The 19911-nt window shown below is 38.1% G+C and overlaps 1 protein-coding gene across 2 annotated transcripts in view; it reads left to right on the top strand.

Moving 5' to 3' along the window:
* Positions 1-352: 352 nt before the first annotated feature.
* Positions 353-19911, top strand: part of SCAMP1 (secretory carrier membrane protein 1) — a 115738-nt gene continuing 96179 nt past the window's right edge. For both annotated transcript variants that reach the window (XM_081088793.1, XM_081088794.1), the window contains exons 1-2: positions 353-509; positions 16894-16971. In XM_081088793.1, coding sequence (XP_080944919.1) covers positions 453-509; positions 16894-16971 — 135 coding nt within the window. In that variant the 5' untranslated portion in view covers positions 353-452. The remainder of the gene's footprint in view (positions 510-16893; positions 16972-19911) is intronic.

Genomic DNA, 19911 nt, shown 5'->3' on the forward strand with positions numbered 1-19911 from the left:
CCAATCAAAGATTCTCTTGCATCATGGGTGTTTCTATCTCTGGCTTCCTCTCTGAAATCCATAAACATATTTTAAAAATATAAACACATAAAATACCCATGTTGTAAAAAAAAGATGAGACGCAGAATCTCAGTCGGGCCCAAGGAATATAGGACGGATCCAGCAGCTCCGGAGTCCTCGTTCCAGGCTTCCTCCGCCCCCACGCAGTTGTCGCCAAAGCCCGGAGCGCGGGATTTCCCCGAGGAACAGGACGGCGCACGGGAGCGGCGGCGCGGCCGGGAGCGGCGCACGGGGCATGCTCAGTGGCGCGGCCGGCTGGGTGGCCCAGCAGCTGGACCCGGATCTGCTCGGCGCTCGGCGCGGCGGCGACGTGAGCGCGCAGGGGGGCGGCGGCCTCGCCTCGTCTCTTTCTCTGCGCCTGGGTCGGGTGGGTGACGCGGAGCGCGAGAGAGATGTCGGATTTCGACAGTAACCCGTTTGCCGACCCGGACCTCAACAACCCCTTCAAGGTGAGCGTCGCCCCCAGCCTCTCCCGCCGCCGCGAGGTGTCCTTGTTTGCGAAAACCGACAAGTTCCTTCGCGCCCACCGCGCCCGCCCCTCGGCTGCTCTCGGCCGCCTCGACTGGGGCTCCGGGCCGCGGCGGCACTCCTTTTGGGGTTCGCGCCCGGGCCCCCGCGTCACTGGCTTGGGGGTCGGAGCGGAATCTCTTCAGCTCCGCGTCCGGACCCTCTTCCCCACGTCCCCGACGGAGGAGCGTCATGCCCTGGCCCGGGAGTGGGCCCGAGCGCCCGAGGGCTCCCGGCCTCCTGTCGGGAGCGGCCCGGTGGGAGCCCTGGCAGGTGGAGTTGTCACCTGCCAGGCTGGCTCGGCTGGCCCGGCCCGGCCCGGATGGCGGCGGAGGGGGAGGGAGGGAGCTTGCCCTCCGTGGGGTTGTCATGGGGACCCGAGGCGGCGCCGAGGAGCTCTGCCTGGAGTGATGGCCGAGGTGTGTAGAAGAGGTGAGGGCACCGAGTAGGCTGCAATTAAAAAAAAAAAAGGGTGTGGTGGTGGTATTTTTATTTCTTAAACTTGTGTTGCGCTCAGAGATACTTGTGTGGCGCTGCCACCCCTCTCGACATTTAGGCTGAGGTGGAGGGTCTGCTATCGAAGTAAAAAATGAACACACCTGTCAAAGAATAGTGCAGGCGGACGATCACCTGCCCACCTAGCTGCTCCTGGGAAGGGGAGCGCCGGGCTGCGTTCCAAGCTCCCCGTGCGTCACGGGTCCTCCGGGCTGTATCAGGATACCGTTCCCTCCCCACGCGAGCTCCCGTCCTTCTCGGAGACAACCTTCTTCATCAGCCGCAGCCCCGGAAGGGTCTGGCTCAGGAACGGCCAAGGGAGGAGACGAAGGCGTTCATGATCTTCTGCGCTTCCCTGAGTGCAGTAGCTAAACAAGTAGTAGCTCCCCAAAGGCACACCGGGTTTGTCCGTGAGCTCCGCTGCCTAGGACGCGAAAGTTGTTCCCAAATGCTGGTTGGAAGGGAAGTCGTTTCTTAATTTCCCCTGGATATATGCGGTAGTAACCTGAATTCGTAGTCTCACAAAATGAAATCGTAACTTTTAATTTGTGGTCACATGAGTGCCACTCTTGGTTTGTTGAGTTTACATTTTTTCTTTTGACTCCTGGTTTGATCTCTGATGAAGAATCTGGAAGAGAAAAAAATATCCCAATTTTGATTTTTCGCCTGATAATTTGATGGGGGATTGTGTTAATTAGATGACCCTGGTTATAATTGACAATTGGACGCACTCTGTATAAACGTAGAATGGACCCATTTGTCACTATCCTTTGCCTCTAATTTCACTTGAGAAAATTCTGTGCAACTGGCATGAAACTTTCAGGTTTTTACAGAGGATATGGTTGCATTTTAAGGAGATTTTTCTCACTCAGAAGTGTAGTATGTAGTGTCCTATCATTCCATGTTGTGGAAAATCTGATTATTTAGTCATAGAACTTCTAAAGAGAGATTTCATAACTTGTCAAATGGGTGTTATTTTAAAGTTATAATATTAAGAACCTGTTAGATTTTCCTAATTCACTTAATTCATGAATGCTATTTTTCAGTGTCTGACATTGTGGCTATCAGTTTCCTATTTGGTCATTCCATTTCATACCATATTTTATATATCTGGTTCTCTTTTATTTATTAAATTTTTTCCCTTTATATTGAACTTATTGGGATGACAGAGGTTAACAAAATTATACGGGTTCCAGGTGCACAATTCTACAGCGTGTCATCTGTACACTGTGTTGTGTGTTCACCACTCCAAAGCAAGTCGTCTTCCATCACTATTTATCCCCCCTATACCTTACTCCACCTCCCCCTACTCCTATAGCTGGTGTTCTTGCTATTGCACAACATTGTCTTCTTCTTAGCCCAGAACGCTCTTTTGTGACAGCTAGTGTTGCCATGACACTTTCCTTTTCTGCCACACATAAGGTTTCTGTACTAATTCTAACCCCCAAAATAGTTATAAATACTCATTGATAGTGGCATAAAATTATAAACTTTTTGTTCTTTATAAATGGATGCATACCGAGGATAATTTTTATTCAGGTTCATAAAATATTTCAAGGGATGGATAATTTAGGCCTAAAGAAGACCTGATTGCACACATGTTCCTGTTTATGGTCTTTCCTTGTTTTTATTGACAGTCCCAGCACAGTGTATCTGACCCTTTATCTTTCCATTTGTTTCCAGCTGCCCTTCCTCTTTCAAAGTCATACTTGACATCTGTAGCATATTCTTTCTTCCTTCACTTTTGCCTGCCTTCTATATAAATGTCATTTTTGAAATAGCATTTCTGGTCCTCTCTACCTAAATATAAAAAGTTTCTAGATCCATCTTTGTATTATGTTATAATCACCTTTCTTTTCAAATATGTTAATATTTTCAATATTATAAAATAAAGTTCATATTTTCAAAATATATGATATTTTATATTTGTCAACTACCTAATTTCTTGATTAAAAGCTACTTGATTTCCATTCCTTTTTCAGAGTTTTAAAATATTTCTTTTGCTTCACTTTTATGTTAGGAACACTTTTTAAAAAAAATATTTTATTGATTTTTTACAGAGAGGAAGGGAGAGGAATAGAGAGTTAGAAACATCGATGAGAGAGAAACATCGATAGGCTGCCTCCTGCACACCTCCCACTGGGGATGTGCCCGCAACCAAGGTACATGCCCTTGACTGGAATCGAACCTGGGACCTTTCAGTTTGCAGGCTGACGCTCTATACACTGAGCCAAACCAGTCACGGCTTAGGAACACTTTTTGTCAGCATCTTCATTTGAGCCATGTCATGAAAATAATTTCTGATGATATGTCTTTAGGTAATGTGACTAGTGGTTTACTTGATTTTATTAGCTATTGTAAAGTTATTTGCTGGATTCAGTTCATTTTTTTGATTGATTGCTTTATTTTAGGAGTTGTGATAGGCTCAGTTAATGAGTTTATGGCATTTGATTAATTTTCATTGTGCATCAAGAAACTTGGAATAACTGGAAATGTATAATCATCTGAAAAAAAAAGATTATTATATGGTCGTTTTTGAAATCCAATCTTTAGTAAAATGTGGTTTTAAAGCTAGAGAGGAAAAATATTTTCTGTATAGTCAATGTATTTATTGAGTAATTGCTGAATGTTATTTATTCTTTTCAGTTATCATTCTTTCAACAACTATTTAAGAAACATTTCTATTTTTAAGGATATTTTCTTAACATGGCAGCAAACATGCTTGGAAAGTGAAATAAAAGGAGAGAGTTTAATAACCAGAGGAGAGATCAGTAATATAGGATCTTATAAGTCAGTGAAAGCGTGTATGAGTACAAGTCATTATGAGTGAAAGAAACATCCATGTGAGAGAGACACATTCATCAGTTTCGGCCAGCATTGGCCCCTACTGGTCTGGGATGCAACCCAGGTGTGTGCCCTTGACTGGAATCGAACCCGAGACCCTTTAGTGCACAAGACCACTGAGCAATCCTGGCCAGGGTTTGCTCATTGTATTATATCTAGGTGTAGGTAGTGCAGAATTGGCATTAGAACTTAGCTCTCCTGATTCCAAGGCACTCTATTTGGTTGCATTTTGCACAACAGAATTCTTGTTTTGTATTTGGTGCATTTGATCTTGGCTTTGTCACTAACCAACCATGAGACCTTGGAAAGTTACTTAGCCACTCTACATCTCAGTTTACTATTCTGTAAAATAAGATAATGGTACCATTACCTTCTCCATAGGATTGTTAATAGGATTAGGTGAACATACATTTAGCATGTAATAAGTGCTCAGTGCATGATGGCTTTAATCTGATAATAATAAGGAGTATTAATAGTAATTCAAGGAATTGTATTTAATTGCATATAACCATATTATTCTTAGCTTATTAATTTGGTGAAGTTCATGTTCCTTTTGACTCTTCTAGAGTGCTAGTAGTAGTTTTTTGGCAGGTCATAGTTGAGGAATTAAGGTAAAAAATAATGAAGTGGTTTGCCCTGAGTTACCCTGCTAGACTAATTCCAGGTTGTCTGAATTCTAATGCTTTGTCACTGCATATGCTTCCTCTTTAATTAAGTAACTCTATTAAAATGGAGCACAATGTCCATTTTGTTTTGGCCTCAAAAATTAATTCTCTATTTCTTAAACATGGCTTACAACTCAGCATTCTTATTTATGTTATCTTTTAAGTTACAGTAATGTTGAAAGTATTCTAAGAATTTAGTTGAAGTTAAAAATTGAAAACCTCGTCATTAAAAAGTGACCCATAATTCAAAGATGTTATCTATTTTGTTTTCATTTACATTAAGTTGATGTCACTCCTCCCTTATCCATTTAAATTTTAAGATTGGAGATGTTTTAGCATTAGGAAAGGATTTTGAGGATTTCTTCTGTAGTAGTTTAACATTGCAAAGCTTTATCTTTCAACATTAATATGGACATAGTGATAGTAGTAGTTATGGTATTTTACATTCAGATCAACTGTGTAAGTTCCCACTCTTTTTTCTTAGGTTGATGTTTTTAAAAAGCTTGTGTTCTGCTGCTGATTATATTTCATCAAATTAAGATGCATTATTATTTACCATTGTCTGTTATCTGTCACTGTATAACAAATAGTCCCAAAATGCAGTGGCTTAAAACAATTATTTGCTTACTATATTCTCTTGCTTAGCTGGTCAGTTTGTTTACTTTTGAATGTTAGTGGTTGAAGTCATTCAGGTGGCTTCAATCATCTAGCCCAGCAATTTTCAACCGGTGTGCTGTAAGAGTTTTTAAAATATGCAATACCTGACTAATTTAGTCAGAGGCACAGACCCCTTTTCCCTTAGATTGTCAAATAAAAAAATGACAACAGCCAACACAACAGTAGTCCTCTGGCATGAATGCCCTGTCTTGAACCATAAATGTATAGGTCACATAATAGAATTGCACCTTATTGGTCATGTCGCATAATAAGGTTGCATCTGATTGGTTAATTCTTGGTACCAGAAATCCTTATATACAAGTATAGGCACCTGATTTTTAAAAAAGTCACTTTGGAGCAAAAAGGGGAGGTAATTACTATTATTATTATTATTATTATTTTTTTGTAAATCAAAATTATACCTGTTTTTTGTCAGATTGGCAAAAAATATAATTTTTTTGTGTGTGTGCTGTAGAATTTTTGTAATTAGTTTATGTGTGCCATGAGATGATGAAGGTTGAAAATTGCTGATCTAGCCCCTTCACTGAGGCTGGATTGTTTAAGATGTCCTCATTAAAGTATCTCACAGTTACCTGGGGCTGTCAGTGCGGGACAGCAATTGATTCTCTTTCATGTGGCCTCTCTACTAGGAATAGTTTAGGTGGTTTACATAGTGGCCACATTGTTCCATGAGGATAAGAGCTGAAGCTTCAAGGCTTCTTGAGTCATTTCACTTCAGCTACATTGTTAGTCAAAACAAGCCACAAAGCTAGCCCAGATTAAAAGGAGAGGGGAGGATTAGATTCCACTTCTTGATCAGAGCAGCTGTGTCCCTCTTGATACAGACCTAGGACCTGGAAAGATATACCCAGAATCAAATGGTGAGACAGTTACAGGATAACCTCAATACACACTTCTATTCAAATAGGGGAGGAGGGGGAGGCACGATTGCTGGTCCATAGCAAGTCTGAAATCCAGCCAGGTTCCTGTATTTATTGTCCCCTACTTCAGGGGCAGTGAGTGTTCCTTGATTAGGTACCAGTGCTACTACCTGGAAGTCTTTCCTTAATATGTTCCTTTCTTCTGCTTTTGGCTCCACCTTCTGAGAAGTCATTTTCCTCTGTCATAAATGACCCCTGTTTGCAGCTGAGTAGCATTTTCAGTCAGCTTCCTAACTGTTGAAAGTTGGGAGCTCAAAAGCCTCTTTTCATTTTGAAATGTCTCAGTTCCTTTTAATTCAGATTGGCACAACTCTCTTAACAATTTCTTGTTAATCTTATCAGGGTTCAAACTGTACCTTAAAACACATCCATTATTCTTTTTGAGACAATTGTTTTTATGTAGGCTAGATTGTCAGGGTGCTTTGGATCAACACTCTTAAGTTATTTAGAAAACCTTTTGTCTAGGTTGAGCATCTCCTATGGCCAGTGAAAGCTCTCAGGCAGGTATAAGGGGAAGCTGCTAATGGGGGTGGGGTATTTTTTTTTACCATACTAGTATTTGAACACAGTTTTATTTTGGTCCCATGAGTCTAACAATAATCATAATGGAGATGATGGTGACTGAAAAATTTTGAAAGTAAACTCTTTTACTGATATTACCAAAACAAAGTTTTTGTGTGGCTTTTTTGGGGAGTACAATTAATATTTTTAGTGCTGAATGCAGATTCAGGAAATTTATTGGATATTTTCTTAATATGATTCACCAGTGTGATATAGTTTCTGAGAAATATATATTGGATTAATGAAATTAGTGATCATTTTTAAAAAATGAAAGTATAATATTCTGTTCTGCTCTATCCCACAGATATGCCAAGTACTTATTTAAAGAGTTGGTTGAACAAAGTAGAATGTGCCCAGAGAAGAAGTCAGAATAGTCATGAGTCTGGAATCAAGCTCTAGGAAGAATAATTGAAGTTTAGATTACTCAGTAGGTTTCCGTCTACAGAGGCTAAAGGGAAGTACGAGACATTCAGATACTTGAAAAGTCTTGATTGGTTGAGTAAATAAACTGATTTTGCTTCAGAGAAAAAAAAGATCTAAGGCTAATTGTCAGAGTTTACATTGAAATACTTTTGTCCTAACAAAGATTTAAAAGCATCTGTTAGAATAGCCTGACAATGCTTTTTTTGGTAATGGAGTTCCCCAGTACTTGAAGGAATTCAAGCAAAATTGGTATGACCTATCAGAGATGCTGAGGTAGAGATTTTTTTTTTATGTTGTTTTTGATTTTACGGGGGGGGGGGGGGAGGGGGTGCACATTGATCTGCTGCTTCCTGCACACTCCTACTGGGTATTGAACTTACAACTCCGATTGTGCCCTGACTGGGAATCATACTGGTGAACTTTTGGTACATGGAACAATGCTCAACCAACTGAGCCACAGCAGCTAGGGCTGAGGTAGAGATCTTTGTATCTTAAGTTTTTTGTACTTTGAACTCTGTAATTACATTTTTGTACCAGTATGGACCATTTTGTGAATTAATAAACTCTTATCTTTTAATGTGTTGGTATTAGGATTGAGTCTGATCATCTCAGCTAGAAAGGAGGCTTCATGTTTTAGGGGCCTGCTATGCTCTGAGCCTCAGTTTCTGCTGAGGGAATATTCCTTAGTGGTTGATTACACAAAGGTGATCATGTCCTCTGTTGTATGACCCTTGCCACACTGGCCTCAGCTGACTGGTCTTACCAAAAGTACCCGGCCCAAGAAAAGCCAGTCTCTGAGCTTATCAGAAGCAAATAAAATTGTTTAGTCCAAAAATTTTTGCTCCAATAGGAACAAAGATAGCTACCTGTGCTATCAGGAAAGTGAATGAAAGCAGAGAGAGAGAGAAAGAGAGAGAGAGAGAGAGAGAGAGAGAGAGAGAGAGAGAGAGAGTGTTGTAGTGGGAATAACTGTGGAAAGACATGAGGAAAGAGCCTAATTATCTTAATTATGAAACACTAGAGTAGAAATCATCTGGCCTGGACTTCTGAGGGTTATTTTCTAGAATTCTTGTCCCTTATTAGAACTGATCGTGAGCTACAAGAAATATTGCCATGTCTTGAAGAATTCCAACTTCTGTGAAACCTGGCATCTTTTTTTTAAAAAATAATCCCTCCCTTCCCCCAGCATTTGAGGTGACCAGAATTTGTTTCATTCAATCAGAATTGCCAAAAGGTAATGCAAGGTAACATTTTCTTGTGAAAACCATGATAGAGTTAAATCTGTATTTAGACTTAATATAGATCTGAATGGTAGAGTATAGGTCTACATGATAGAATTAAACCTGTATTTAGTTTTTAAATCACATAGGGGAAATTTCCCAACTTTCAATAGGTGTGGGAAGTAAAAGATGAAGTGGAGGGTGATTGGATTTGACTTTGTACCAAATCTTATCACTTTATGCATATATACATAGCCCATGGACACAGACAATAGTGTGGTGAAGGCTTGGGAGTGGAGGGTGCGGGGCAGAGGGGGTCAATGGGAAAAAAACAAAGGGGACATCTGTAATACTTTCATCAATAAAGATAAATTTTAAAAATATGTTTTTATTGATTTTTAGAGAGAGAGGAAGGGAGAGAGATAGAAACATCATCGATTGCCCACCTTCTGCACGCCCTCCCCCGCCACCTCTAGGGATTGAGCCCACAACCCGGGCTTGTGCTCGGAAGGGCGGGGGGGATTGAACCTCGATCTCCTGGTTTCTGGGTCTGTGCTCAACCAGTGAGCCATGCAGACAGGGCCAAGTCTTACCACCTTTATTTTGTTTGTTTTGTTACTCCTGAGGCAGCCTGTACTGCCCTATAACTTCTGACTTCACATGGTAGACCAGCATGGAGCCCCTGTTCTCCTTCCCTATGCAAGAACTGCCACAAGAAGTCTTTGTAGACCTATACACAGAGAGCAATCCAATAATCTCCTTCTCCCTGGTGGGTGCTTTTAAGAATTAGTAATATTAGTTTTTCAGTTGATGGATATTTGGGTTGTTTCTACCTTTTGACTATTATGAATGGTGCTACTATATGTATTTGTGTACAAGTTTTTGTTTCAACACATGTTTTAAAATCTCTTGGGTATATAGCTAGGAGTGGAATTGCTAGGTCATATGGTAACTGTTGAATCATTTGAGGAACTGTTGGACTGTTTTCCAAAGGGGCTGCACTATTTTACATTCTTGCCAGAGGTGTATGAGGGTTCTGCTTTCTCTACATCCTTGTCAACACCTGGTATTATCTGTTTTTTATTCTAGCCATCTTAGTGGGTGTGAAGTATCTCGTTGTGGTTTTGGTTTTCATTTCCTTGATGGCTATATGATGTTGAAGCATATTCTTATGTGCTTATTGGCTATTTGTATATCTTTGGGAAAATATCTATTTAGATCCTTTGCTTATTTTAAAATTGGGTTGACTTTTTTGTTACTAAGTAGTAAGAGATTTTTATATATTCTGGGTACAAGACCTTTATCCACGTGTATGACTTACAAATATTTTTTTCTATTTGTTGATATTGTCTTTTTACTTTCTTGTTAATGTGTGTTGAAGCACAAAAGTTTTAACTTTGATTAAGTACAAATTATCTGTATTTTGTGGCTTGAATTTTGATATTGTATCTATGAATCCTGTGCTAAATCTGAGGTAATGAAAATTTAATCCTATGTTTTCTTCTAAGAGTTAATAGTTTTAGCTCTTTGAGTTAATTTTTGTTTATGGTGTGAGGTAAGGTCGAACTTCATTCTTTTGTATGTGGATATCCAGTTATTCTAACACCATTTGTTGAACAGACTGTTTTCCCCCCCCATTGAATGATCTTGGCACCCTTTTCAAAAATCCCTGTACTTTTTCTTAATCTTGCTAAACAAATGGAATATTTTATCTAAAAAGCTCTTTATATTTCATGCAGAATGGCTCCCAAATACCTGATGATTGTCCTTAGAGTATATATATGTTAGCTTGCCCAGCTTTCAAAATTGCCAGAGCTAGTGTTGCAACTGCTTCTAAATCTCTGCTTGCTTTAAGATGTTTTTTTTTTTAAGAAACAATGTGATAATGGGTTTTACACTTGTTTTTAGAATATAATTTTGAACACACTATCAATATTACCAACTTGATTTTTCTTTTTCCATAAAAGAAACACTTCCATTTATTTTACAAAAAAACACTTCCATTTATTTTACTGAATACATATTGGAACCTCTTAAACTAATAAAACAAGGGAATAAGTGTATTATTGTAAGGTGTTTTGCATGAGTGTTGTGAGATCAAACATTGAGTATTGGTGGGATAAAACTAGGAAGAAGGGATTTGTAATAGCTATACACTGATAATTTTAACTTGATTATTAAGTTAAACAAGGGAAGATAAATACAACACTTGAATGCAAGTGACTTAGAATGTGTAGCTATTAAAGGTTTTTGCTTATCAGTCAAAAGAATGGATATTGTAGAAACATTATTACACAATAAATACAGTGGCCTAGTTGTATGCATGCTGTTGGCAGCCATTTTACTTGTGGGAATCCTCTAATGGTGGTTAGAATCCTCATATGGAGATTTGGAATAAATATAGAAAGTGATGAGAAATGAAAGTGGAAAGTGGTGGGAAAAGAGTAGGAATATTGGCTAGTCATGGCCAGGAGTTGGTATCCTAGTGTAATTTTACTACCATTTAGCAATTTCCCTAGAGCTGTTAATACTTGTTTTAGGTTGATTTAGTCAGTCTTGTCATCTTATTTTTAGGCATCTGAGTCATAAATTTTAGTGAATTTGCTTGCAAGTAAGTGGCATATTGTAAAAATGCAAATTAATGTATTTTCAAAACTAAAAACAAGTATATTACATGCTTTTTCTATTTGATTAAAACAATTTTTTATGGAAATGTTTATATTTGAATCTCAGGGGTACTTAACCACCATGGAGAGTTGAGTTTTCAGGAAAATATTCTATGAACTATATGTATTGCAGACAAACATTGTCTTTAACCTGGTGTTAGAGGGGTTAGACCAGGGGTGGGCAAACTTTTTGACTCGAGGGCCACAATGGGTTCTTAAACTGGACCAGAGGGCCGGAACAAAAGCATGGATGGAGTGTTTGTGTGAACTCATATAAATTCAAAGTAAACATCATTACATAAAAGGGTACGGTCTTTTTTTTTTTTTTTAGTTTTATTCATTTCAAACGGGCCAGATCCGGCCCGCGGGCCGTAGTTTGCCCACGGCTGACCTAGAGGAAGGAGTAAGTGAACTTTGCAGAGCTTTGTCTTCCACTAGCAGAGGGGAGTAGGTAAAAGGGTGGCTCTAGAACCAGGCCGCCTATCAAGTTTGCTTCTCTTCCTAGCTAGGTGACCTTAGGCAAATTACTTAATTTATCTGCCTTCTGAATATAGTTGTTTTGTTTGTTTGTTACATTTTTTACAGTTCCAGGAGTTGTTTTTTCCCTGCTGAATCAAGACAAAGATGGGAAGCTCTTAAAATAACAGTGCAAGATTATCTTTGGTTGCAACATGTGATTATTTATCCTCCCTATTTCATCCCTAAATTGCCTATATTTTCTAAGGCAGACTGTAATTTTTATTAACTTTTGGGTATTAACAGAAATAGTAACAAAGACAAAACATACAAATTATTGGTTGTCTTACAAAGTTTAGGGCTTTTTATATATCATAAGAACTGAGGGTAATAATGAAAGCTGTTTATTTTTATGACAGATTACCTTGTGATGTAAGTTTTCTTTAAATTTTGGACAGTTGTGCACACTTGTTTGTTTAATGTCGGTAATTTTTGAAGAGGACTGTTTTCCAAAGTGGCTATACCATTTTATATTCTTGCCAGAGGTTCTTTTTATGATATTTGAGTCTGTTCTTAATGTTATGATTACTTTTTGAAGTCATGGAAAGCTAGCAGGAGGTGAATTCTGGTCTCACAACTGTAATTCTGAACATTTCCCCCTCCACCCCCCCTCCCCAGATATATTGTTGTAGAGAATGCTTAGATTTGGTGGTACTATGATTTTAAGTACTGACCTGGGGAGCTTACCTACCAAGTTATCAAGAGTAGATTATTTGTTTAGCCAGAATTTGTTTCATAAGAAAATCTTCTATGAACTATACATTTACCTTAAGTGGAAAAACTACATTTAAAAGTTAAATACTTATAATATGACCTAATTACTAAGACCTTTTAAAATTTGTTACATAATTTTTGCTTGGCACATTTAGTGGTGTTTTGGTATTTCATATATTAAAGGAGCAGATGACATGATATACTGTATATAGAGAACCCTAAAGATAAGTGAATTCAGTAAAGTAGCAGGATACAAAAGAAATATCCAAAAATCAGTTGCATTTTTATACACTAATAATGAGCTCTCAGAAAGGGAAACTAAGAAAACAATCCTATTTACAATTACATCGAAAAACCCCATGTAGGAATAAATTTAACCAAGGATGTAAATAGCCTATACTTGGAAAATTATAAGATACTGAAGAAAGAAATTGAAGATACAAATAAGTGGAAGCATGTACCATGTTCATAGATAGAAAGAATTACCATCATTAAAATGTTTATACTACCCAAAGCAATCTATGGATTCAACGCAGTTCCTATCAAGATACCAACGGCGTATTTCATGAAACTAGAACAAATATTCCACAAGTTTATATGGAGCCACAAAAGACCCTGTATAGCCACAGCAATCTTGAGAAAGAAGAACAAAGTTGGAGGAATAATTCTCTCTGATATCAAACTACTATAAGGCCATAATAATCAAAACAGCATGTATGCATGGTACTGGCATAAAAACAGACATATAGATCAATGGAACAGAATAGAGAACCCAGAAATAAAACCACGCCTCTATATTCTACTAATATTTGACCAAAAAGGCAAAAACATATAATTGGGTAAGATAGGCTATTCAATAAATGGTTTTGGGCAAATTGGACAGATACATGCAAAAAAGAAAAAGAAACTAGACCATCTTCTTACACCATTTACAAGAATAAACTCAAAGTGGATTAAAGACTTAAATGTTAGACTAGAAATCATAAAAATCCTGCGATCTCTGGGTGATAAAAGAGTCAATAGGCATTTAAGTTCGCCTTCTTCTTTAGCAGTAATTTATCTAGATGGTAAGAATTTATCCATCTTTGTAATTCCTGTCCCATAAATCATTTCACCAGTCATTCATTGTCCATTCCCAAGTGTTTTTTTTTTTTAATTTTTAAAGACCTAAAATATGCTCTTTGATTACTTAGAGTATAAATCAAACTTAATATACATTTGTTCTCACATTAATCAAATCTGGCATGAGCAGGTTTGTATTTTGAAAAACTCCCCATTCTGGTTTATCATGAAGAATAGATTGGGGAGCTGGTCAGAAGATGGGAAGAAGACAAGTAAAAAGGCTATTGTAATTTACATGTGAGAAATACTAGCATCTTGATCTAGGGTTGGGGGGCAGGTGGAGAAGTGGATAGAAAGAAAGGAAAAGCAAGAAAGGAAGGAAGGAAGGAAGGAGGGAAGGAGAGAGCTGGGGCTGATAGAAGCTTGAGGGTGATATATGGTTGAATGAATGTTTTTGTTTTTATTTGATTGTGTGCATTTTAAATATGACTGGGACTTGAAATGTAGGTGTGAGCCATCCTATTGAGAGGAAACAGTTGAACATAGAGAAAGGGATAACTGAAGGTAGAGATGCAATTTAGTTATCGAGAGAGGTCTCCCCCCAGCCCAACCCCTCAGCTAAGTTTTGTCAAGTTGGCTTTAACTTTTGAACTGTAGGGAGTATCTAATACGAAGAAAAATAAAGGATAAATTAAAGACTAGAGTTATATTTGTGTTATTCTCCCTCATTTTTTGAAGGGAAAGAGGAAAAAGGGTAAAATGAGTTAAACAGTAATTTAACAGCAGTTTTTGATTAGTGAGTGTGTTGTGGATCAGTACGTATGCTAGGGAGTAGTAAGTATTCATACCTACTAAATTTAAATACTAGAAGCCTGATGCACGAAATTCATGCAAGGGGCTAGGCCCTCGCAACCCTGGCTTCGTCCAGAAGGTCGTCTGGATGGTCATTCCACTGTTCAGCCGTCTGGTCTAATTAGCATATTATGCTTTTATTATTATAGATAGTTAATGGCACAAACTTTTTATGTAGAGTTTTAATGGAATACAAAATGGTAGAGAATATTGGTTTCACCTGTTCCAGTTTTAAGGCATGAAGATGGGCTCAGGTTACCTTAGGTGATAGAAATCTATTGTTAGGATTCTTGTAGGAGGGAAGGTAGCCCAACAGTCACTGAAGTTGTACTGAATTCATTCCCTGGAAGCTAACAAGTTGTCTCCTCAATCCACACCTTCCTGCCCTCAACTTCCTTCCACCAAGTGGTGGAAGTCATTTTCACATGAAATCAATATGTATAAAACAGGGAAAAATTGAGTTGCATTGATTCAAGTGAAGATTAGAGGGTTGATCTGTTACCCTCTTTTCCCTCTTGTGCCTTCACACTTCCTCTTTTTCTCTTCACCTTGAGGACCTTTTTAGGTTCTGCAGTACCATATGAAAGAAAACTCCTGTAACAACAAGTTATTATTCACTAACTAGAATAACTAGTAACTCTGTGTGCCCTGTTTTTGCTTTGGTGATTCATTGGCAACTCTAGTTATTGCCATTCTCTTCAGATGCTGTACCTACTGCTCTTTTTTCTGGTCACTATCTGGATCTACTAAGTCTTCACTTGCTGACTATAAACCCAGTTCTACATTAACTGCAGCAATGCCAAATCTAAAAATTTGATTAAAATATTCATATTTTTATTTTCTTAATTTTCTCCTGAGGCACACATTCCCTCTTGATAATCTTCCTGCTCTTCATTTTTAGAAAGCTTGGGAGGGGAATCCTGGGAAGTAGAATGATTTCATTCCCTCCTTCCCATGTTCTTGTGGAGCAAGCCTAGGACCTTTATTTTTTGTCTGTGCTGTACTGTTAATTTATCCTTACTACTTGAATTTTTGTTGTTGTTGCCAAGTTTGAGGTTCCTTAATCAGTAGCTGGTTTCATTTGGTTAAGGCAGAAGGATTTGGCAAGGTGAGGGTGGTTATGAGAAAGTTGATAAGGCTGGAAAGGTAGGCAGGTGCTGGGTTAGATGGTCAGAGCCTTGTATCTCATTTCAAGGAATTTGTATGTTATCTTATAGTTAGTGGAGAGCCTCTAAAAATATTGAAATAGATGAGGGACATAGGAGAGGGGTTGGAAGAGGGGAATGACAAGGTTAGCTATTAATTTTTAAAGGTAATTTTGATATCTGTGTTGAGGAAGATAAATAGGAGAAGGTACCTTATAGAAGAGGGAGCAGTGGTCTTCAGACTAGCAGCACCACAACACCTGGGAAATACAGATTCTCAGGCCTTCCCCCAGACCTATTGAATCAGAAATTCTGGGGGTGGGGTGCAACAGTCGGTGTTTTATTTGATTTTGATGTATGCCAACATTTGAAAGTAAGGATATGGAGGCCAATGAGGTTACATTTCAGTTTGCAAATGTTTTTCACATTAATTATGTAGTTGATTTAGTTGAGATGTTCATTGTGTTTGTGTTTTATATTCATAATTACATTCACAATCAGAGAAATCCTATATATCCTCCTATATAATAAAAGCCTAATATTCTAAGTGTCCAGTTGTCCGGTCGGCCATTCAACCAATCAAAGCATAATATGCTAATGATATGCTAAGGCCACTCAACCGCTCGCTATAACGTGCACTGACCACCAGGGGGCAGATAGTCGACCAGTCACTATGAAGTGCACTGACCACCAGACGCTCCGACTGGTAGGTTAGCTTGCTGCTGGGGTCTGGCTGATCAGGACTGAACGAGACAGGCCAGACACGCCCTGGAGCCCTCCCGTGGTTCCTCTCCAGCTGGCCAACCTCTCATGTCCCTCCCTGGCCCCAATCATGCACCTGCGCCCTCTCGCAATCTGGGCTGAGGGACACCTCCTCCAAGTGCACGAATTTGTGCACCGGGCCTCTAGTAGAGTAAATATTTAGGTTATTTTGATTGAGTTATTTGCAGGAAGGCCTAATATTAAAAGATTTGAAAAGCTGGGATAGTGTGGTAGGTAATCTATTATACTTGGGAAAGGGGAGACAGTCCAGGGTTATGTGGGAAAATAAACTATGGTCAGTGGAAGTATTGGAGTAGAATAAACAAGTAAGAGGTACTCAATTTTGAATGCTCTAGATGTTACCTGTACAAGACATTGATTTGTAAAGTGGTACTTGGAATCTGTATTAGGGAAAACTGATGGAGGATATAAAAGGGGGGGGGGGGGACCTGAACTCTGTGTGGAGTCTGAAGGAAAGGCTGGTGGGTTTTTCCAAGATTTGTTAAGATGCTCTTGTGCAATCAGTTACACAGCTATTAAGATGTGGTCTATTCTCAGTCTTTATATAATTGCGGGCGTCTGATTTGCATCTAACCCAGTCTCCTTTTGTTTTTCTTTGAGGGTGCAAAGGCTGTGTGTTTAAATTTCAACTTTGTTGAAATGGAACTAAGTAATTCTGGTAATCTTCTTTATTTTTCTCTGTTAGCTTTGCTGGGTGACCAAAAGTACAGATAAAGCAAATGCTTTGTAAATTGTGTCTTAAAGGATAAGTAAATTTTTTTCCCCTTCATATTTTATTCCAGGACCCATCTGTTACACAGGTGACAAGAAATGTTCCACCAGGACTTGATGAATACAATCCATTCTCGGATTCTAGAACAGTAAGATTATTCTTAATTGAACTACTTTTAAATGTTAAAAGTGAAATTAAATAGCAGTTATATATCAATTATGGTTTTTTTTAGTTGAATGGTTAAATTTATTTAAAACAGGCTGTTAGTATTTTATTTAGAATTTAGCAATTTAATTTTTTTAAACAGGAAGTAATATCAGTAGTAATTGAAACTTACTTTGATGGTCCTAGTGAAATACCGCAAATTTTCTTTTATGTTCTACAAATTAAGTTGCTAACAATCCCTCTAATATGTAAATCTTACTGCAGTTCTTTAAATAGGAGAGGGAGGTTTTTTTTTGTTTGTTTTTGTTTTTTGGGTATAGGTGTTGTCTTCATGGTAATGTAGGGTGATGTTTTCTTACAATGAAAGAGACCTATGTATGTAACTGTACCATGAATATTTGTATGATTGTCATTTCAATTATGTTATTCTAAATAGTATTTAGCTGCTGGTAGACTAGAACCTCTGGAACTTTACCTGGCCTAGGAACATATTCTTCTCTTCAAAATTCATTGATTTATAAAATGTAGGAGTACGAGTAAAAATCCTTGTAGAACAGGGATTCTGTACCCTAGATGCAAATTAGAAAAACCAGGGGAACTTTATTATACTATCCATTAGTACCCTAATCTCTTATAGTTAGGGCAGTTTTGTTGCTTCTTTTTATTTTAGTGCTTTCATTGTGAACCAATTTCGAGAACTACTGAGGTAGGTTCTGTTGAGAATTCTCCTTCAAAATTTCTCTGGCAAATAATTTTGTCTTCTCTGTTTGAGTATTTACTTAAATATCATACTTATGAGGTCTCTAATTTTAAACAATTGTTGGCTCTTGAAATATTAGTCATCCTCTTAACAATACTAGAGTTGTATGCTTGGTTGTACATATCAGGATAATGATCCTTATTTGATCACCTTTTTCAGATATATGTTTTCATAGTGTAGAAAATAATTTTAAAAGGTTATGCAGGAGCTCCAGTCAGGTGGTTCAGTTGGTTGGAGCATCGTCCCATACACCAAAAAGGTTGTGTGTTTGATTCCTGGTCAGGGCACATACCTAGGTTGTGGGTTCAATTCCTGGTTGGGGCATATAAGGAAGGCAACCAGTTGATGTTCTCTCTCATATTGATGTTTCTCTCTTTCTCTCTCCCTCTTCCGACCTTCCTTTCTCACTTCCTCTCTCTAAAATCAATAAAAAATATCCTCAGGTGAGGATTAAAAAATATTACGTAGAATTTCACTTGGAAATATTTTTCAAGATTTATTATATTAACTTTTAATTTTTTGGAAGAGCTTTGTATAAAGTAAAAGCATTAAGATAGGAATGAACTTTTAAATTTAAAACCCTCATTTAGCATCCTTTGCTTATGTGTAGCAACTGCAACCCAGGCTGGTATCACTACAATTTAATTGAGCAAGTAAATTTCAGATTGAACCATGTTAAATGGCTAATAAGTGGACCAGTTTTGACATGTAAAAATGTCATTTTCATTTGGGGGTGGGGGGTGGAGATGTGAAAAAGACTTGAAGTCTACTGATAAAGAATAAAACAAAGTTTTCATATAATTTTTTAGAAGATTTTACTAGCAAGAAATAGGTTTAACCTTGACGGGAGCAACTTTACTTTTTTTTTTTTTTTTTTTTTAAATCAGTGATGGTATTCTTTATCAAGTTGTCTACTTTGTGTCATGTGCTTTATCTATATTATCTTATTGGATTCTTATAACATTCAAAATGGCTATTTTCTAATAAAAAATCTGAGACAAAGGCCATTCAGCTTGTAAGTGGCAGAACTGGTTTACTAACTCATTTGTTTTCTTTCTTTTTTTTAAAAAATTTTTTTTAATATATTTTTTATTGATTAAGATATTACATATGTGTCCTTGTCCCCACGTTACCCTCTACCCCCCCCCCCTCATGCCCTCATCCCCCCGTTGTCCGTGTCCATTGGTTAGGCCTATATGCTTGCATATAAGTCCTTTGGTTGATCTTTCCCCCTTATCCCTACCCTCCCCTACCTTCTCTCCAAGGCCCGACAGTCCAATAAATGCCTCTCCGTCTCTGGATCAGTCCTTGTTCATCAGTTTATGTTGTTCATTATATTTCACAAATGAGTGAGATCCTGTGGTATTTATCTGCTCTCCAGTTCCATTCATGCTGTGGCAAATGGTAAGAGTTCCTTTTTCTTCTTCCTCTTCTTAAAGAATACCTTTCAGCATTTCATATAATGCTGGTTTGGTGGTGATGAACTTCTTTAGCTTTTTCTTATCCGTGAAGCTCTTTATCTGACCTTCTATTCTGAATGATAGCTTTGCTGGATAAAGTAATCTTGGTTGTAGGTTCTTGCTATTCATCACTTTGAATATTTCTTGCCACTCTCTTCTAGCCTGCATGGTTTCTGTTGAGAAATCAGCTGACAGTCGTATGGGTACTCCCTTGTAGGTAACTGACTGTCTTTCTCTTGCTGCTTTTAAGATTCTCTCTTTGTCTTTTGTCTTGGCATTTTAATTATGATGTGTCTTGGTGTGGTCCTCTTTGGATTCCTTTTGTTTGGGGTTCTCTGCACTTCCTGGACTTGTAAGTCCATTTCTTTCACCAGGTAGGGGAAGTTTTCTGTCATTATTTCTTCAGAAAGGTTTTCAATATCTTGCCCTCTCTCTCCTTCTGGTACCCCTATAATTCTGATGTTGGTACGCTTGAAGTTGTCCCAGAGGTTCCTTACACTATCTTCATATTTTTGGAATCTCTTTTCTTTTTTCTTTTTCGGTTGGGTATTTTTTGTTTCTTTGTATTTCAAATCTTTGACTTGGTTCTTGGGATCCTCTTGTCTGCTGTTGGATCTCTGTAGATTATTCTTTATTTCAGTCAGTGTATGCTTAATTTCTAGTTGGTCCTTTTTCATGTCCTCCATGGTCTCACTATACTCCT

This window comes from Myotis nattereri, assembly GCF_964212035.1.
Source record: "Myotis nattereri genome assembly, chromosome: 4".
Taxonomy (NCBI): Eukaryota; Metazoa; Chordata; class Mammalia; order Chiroptera; family Vespertilionidae; genus Myotis; species Myotis nattereri.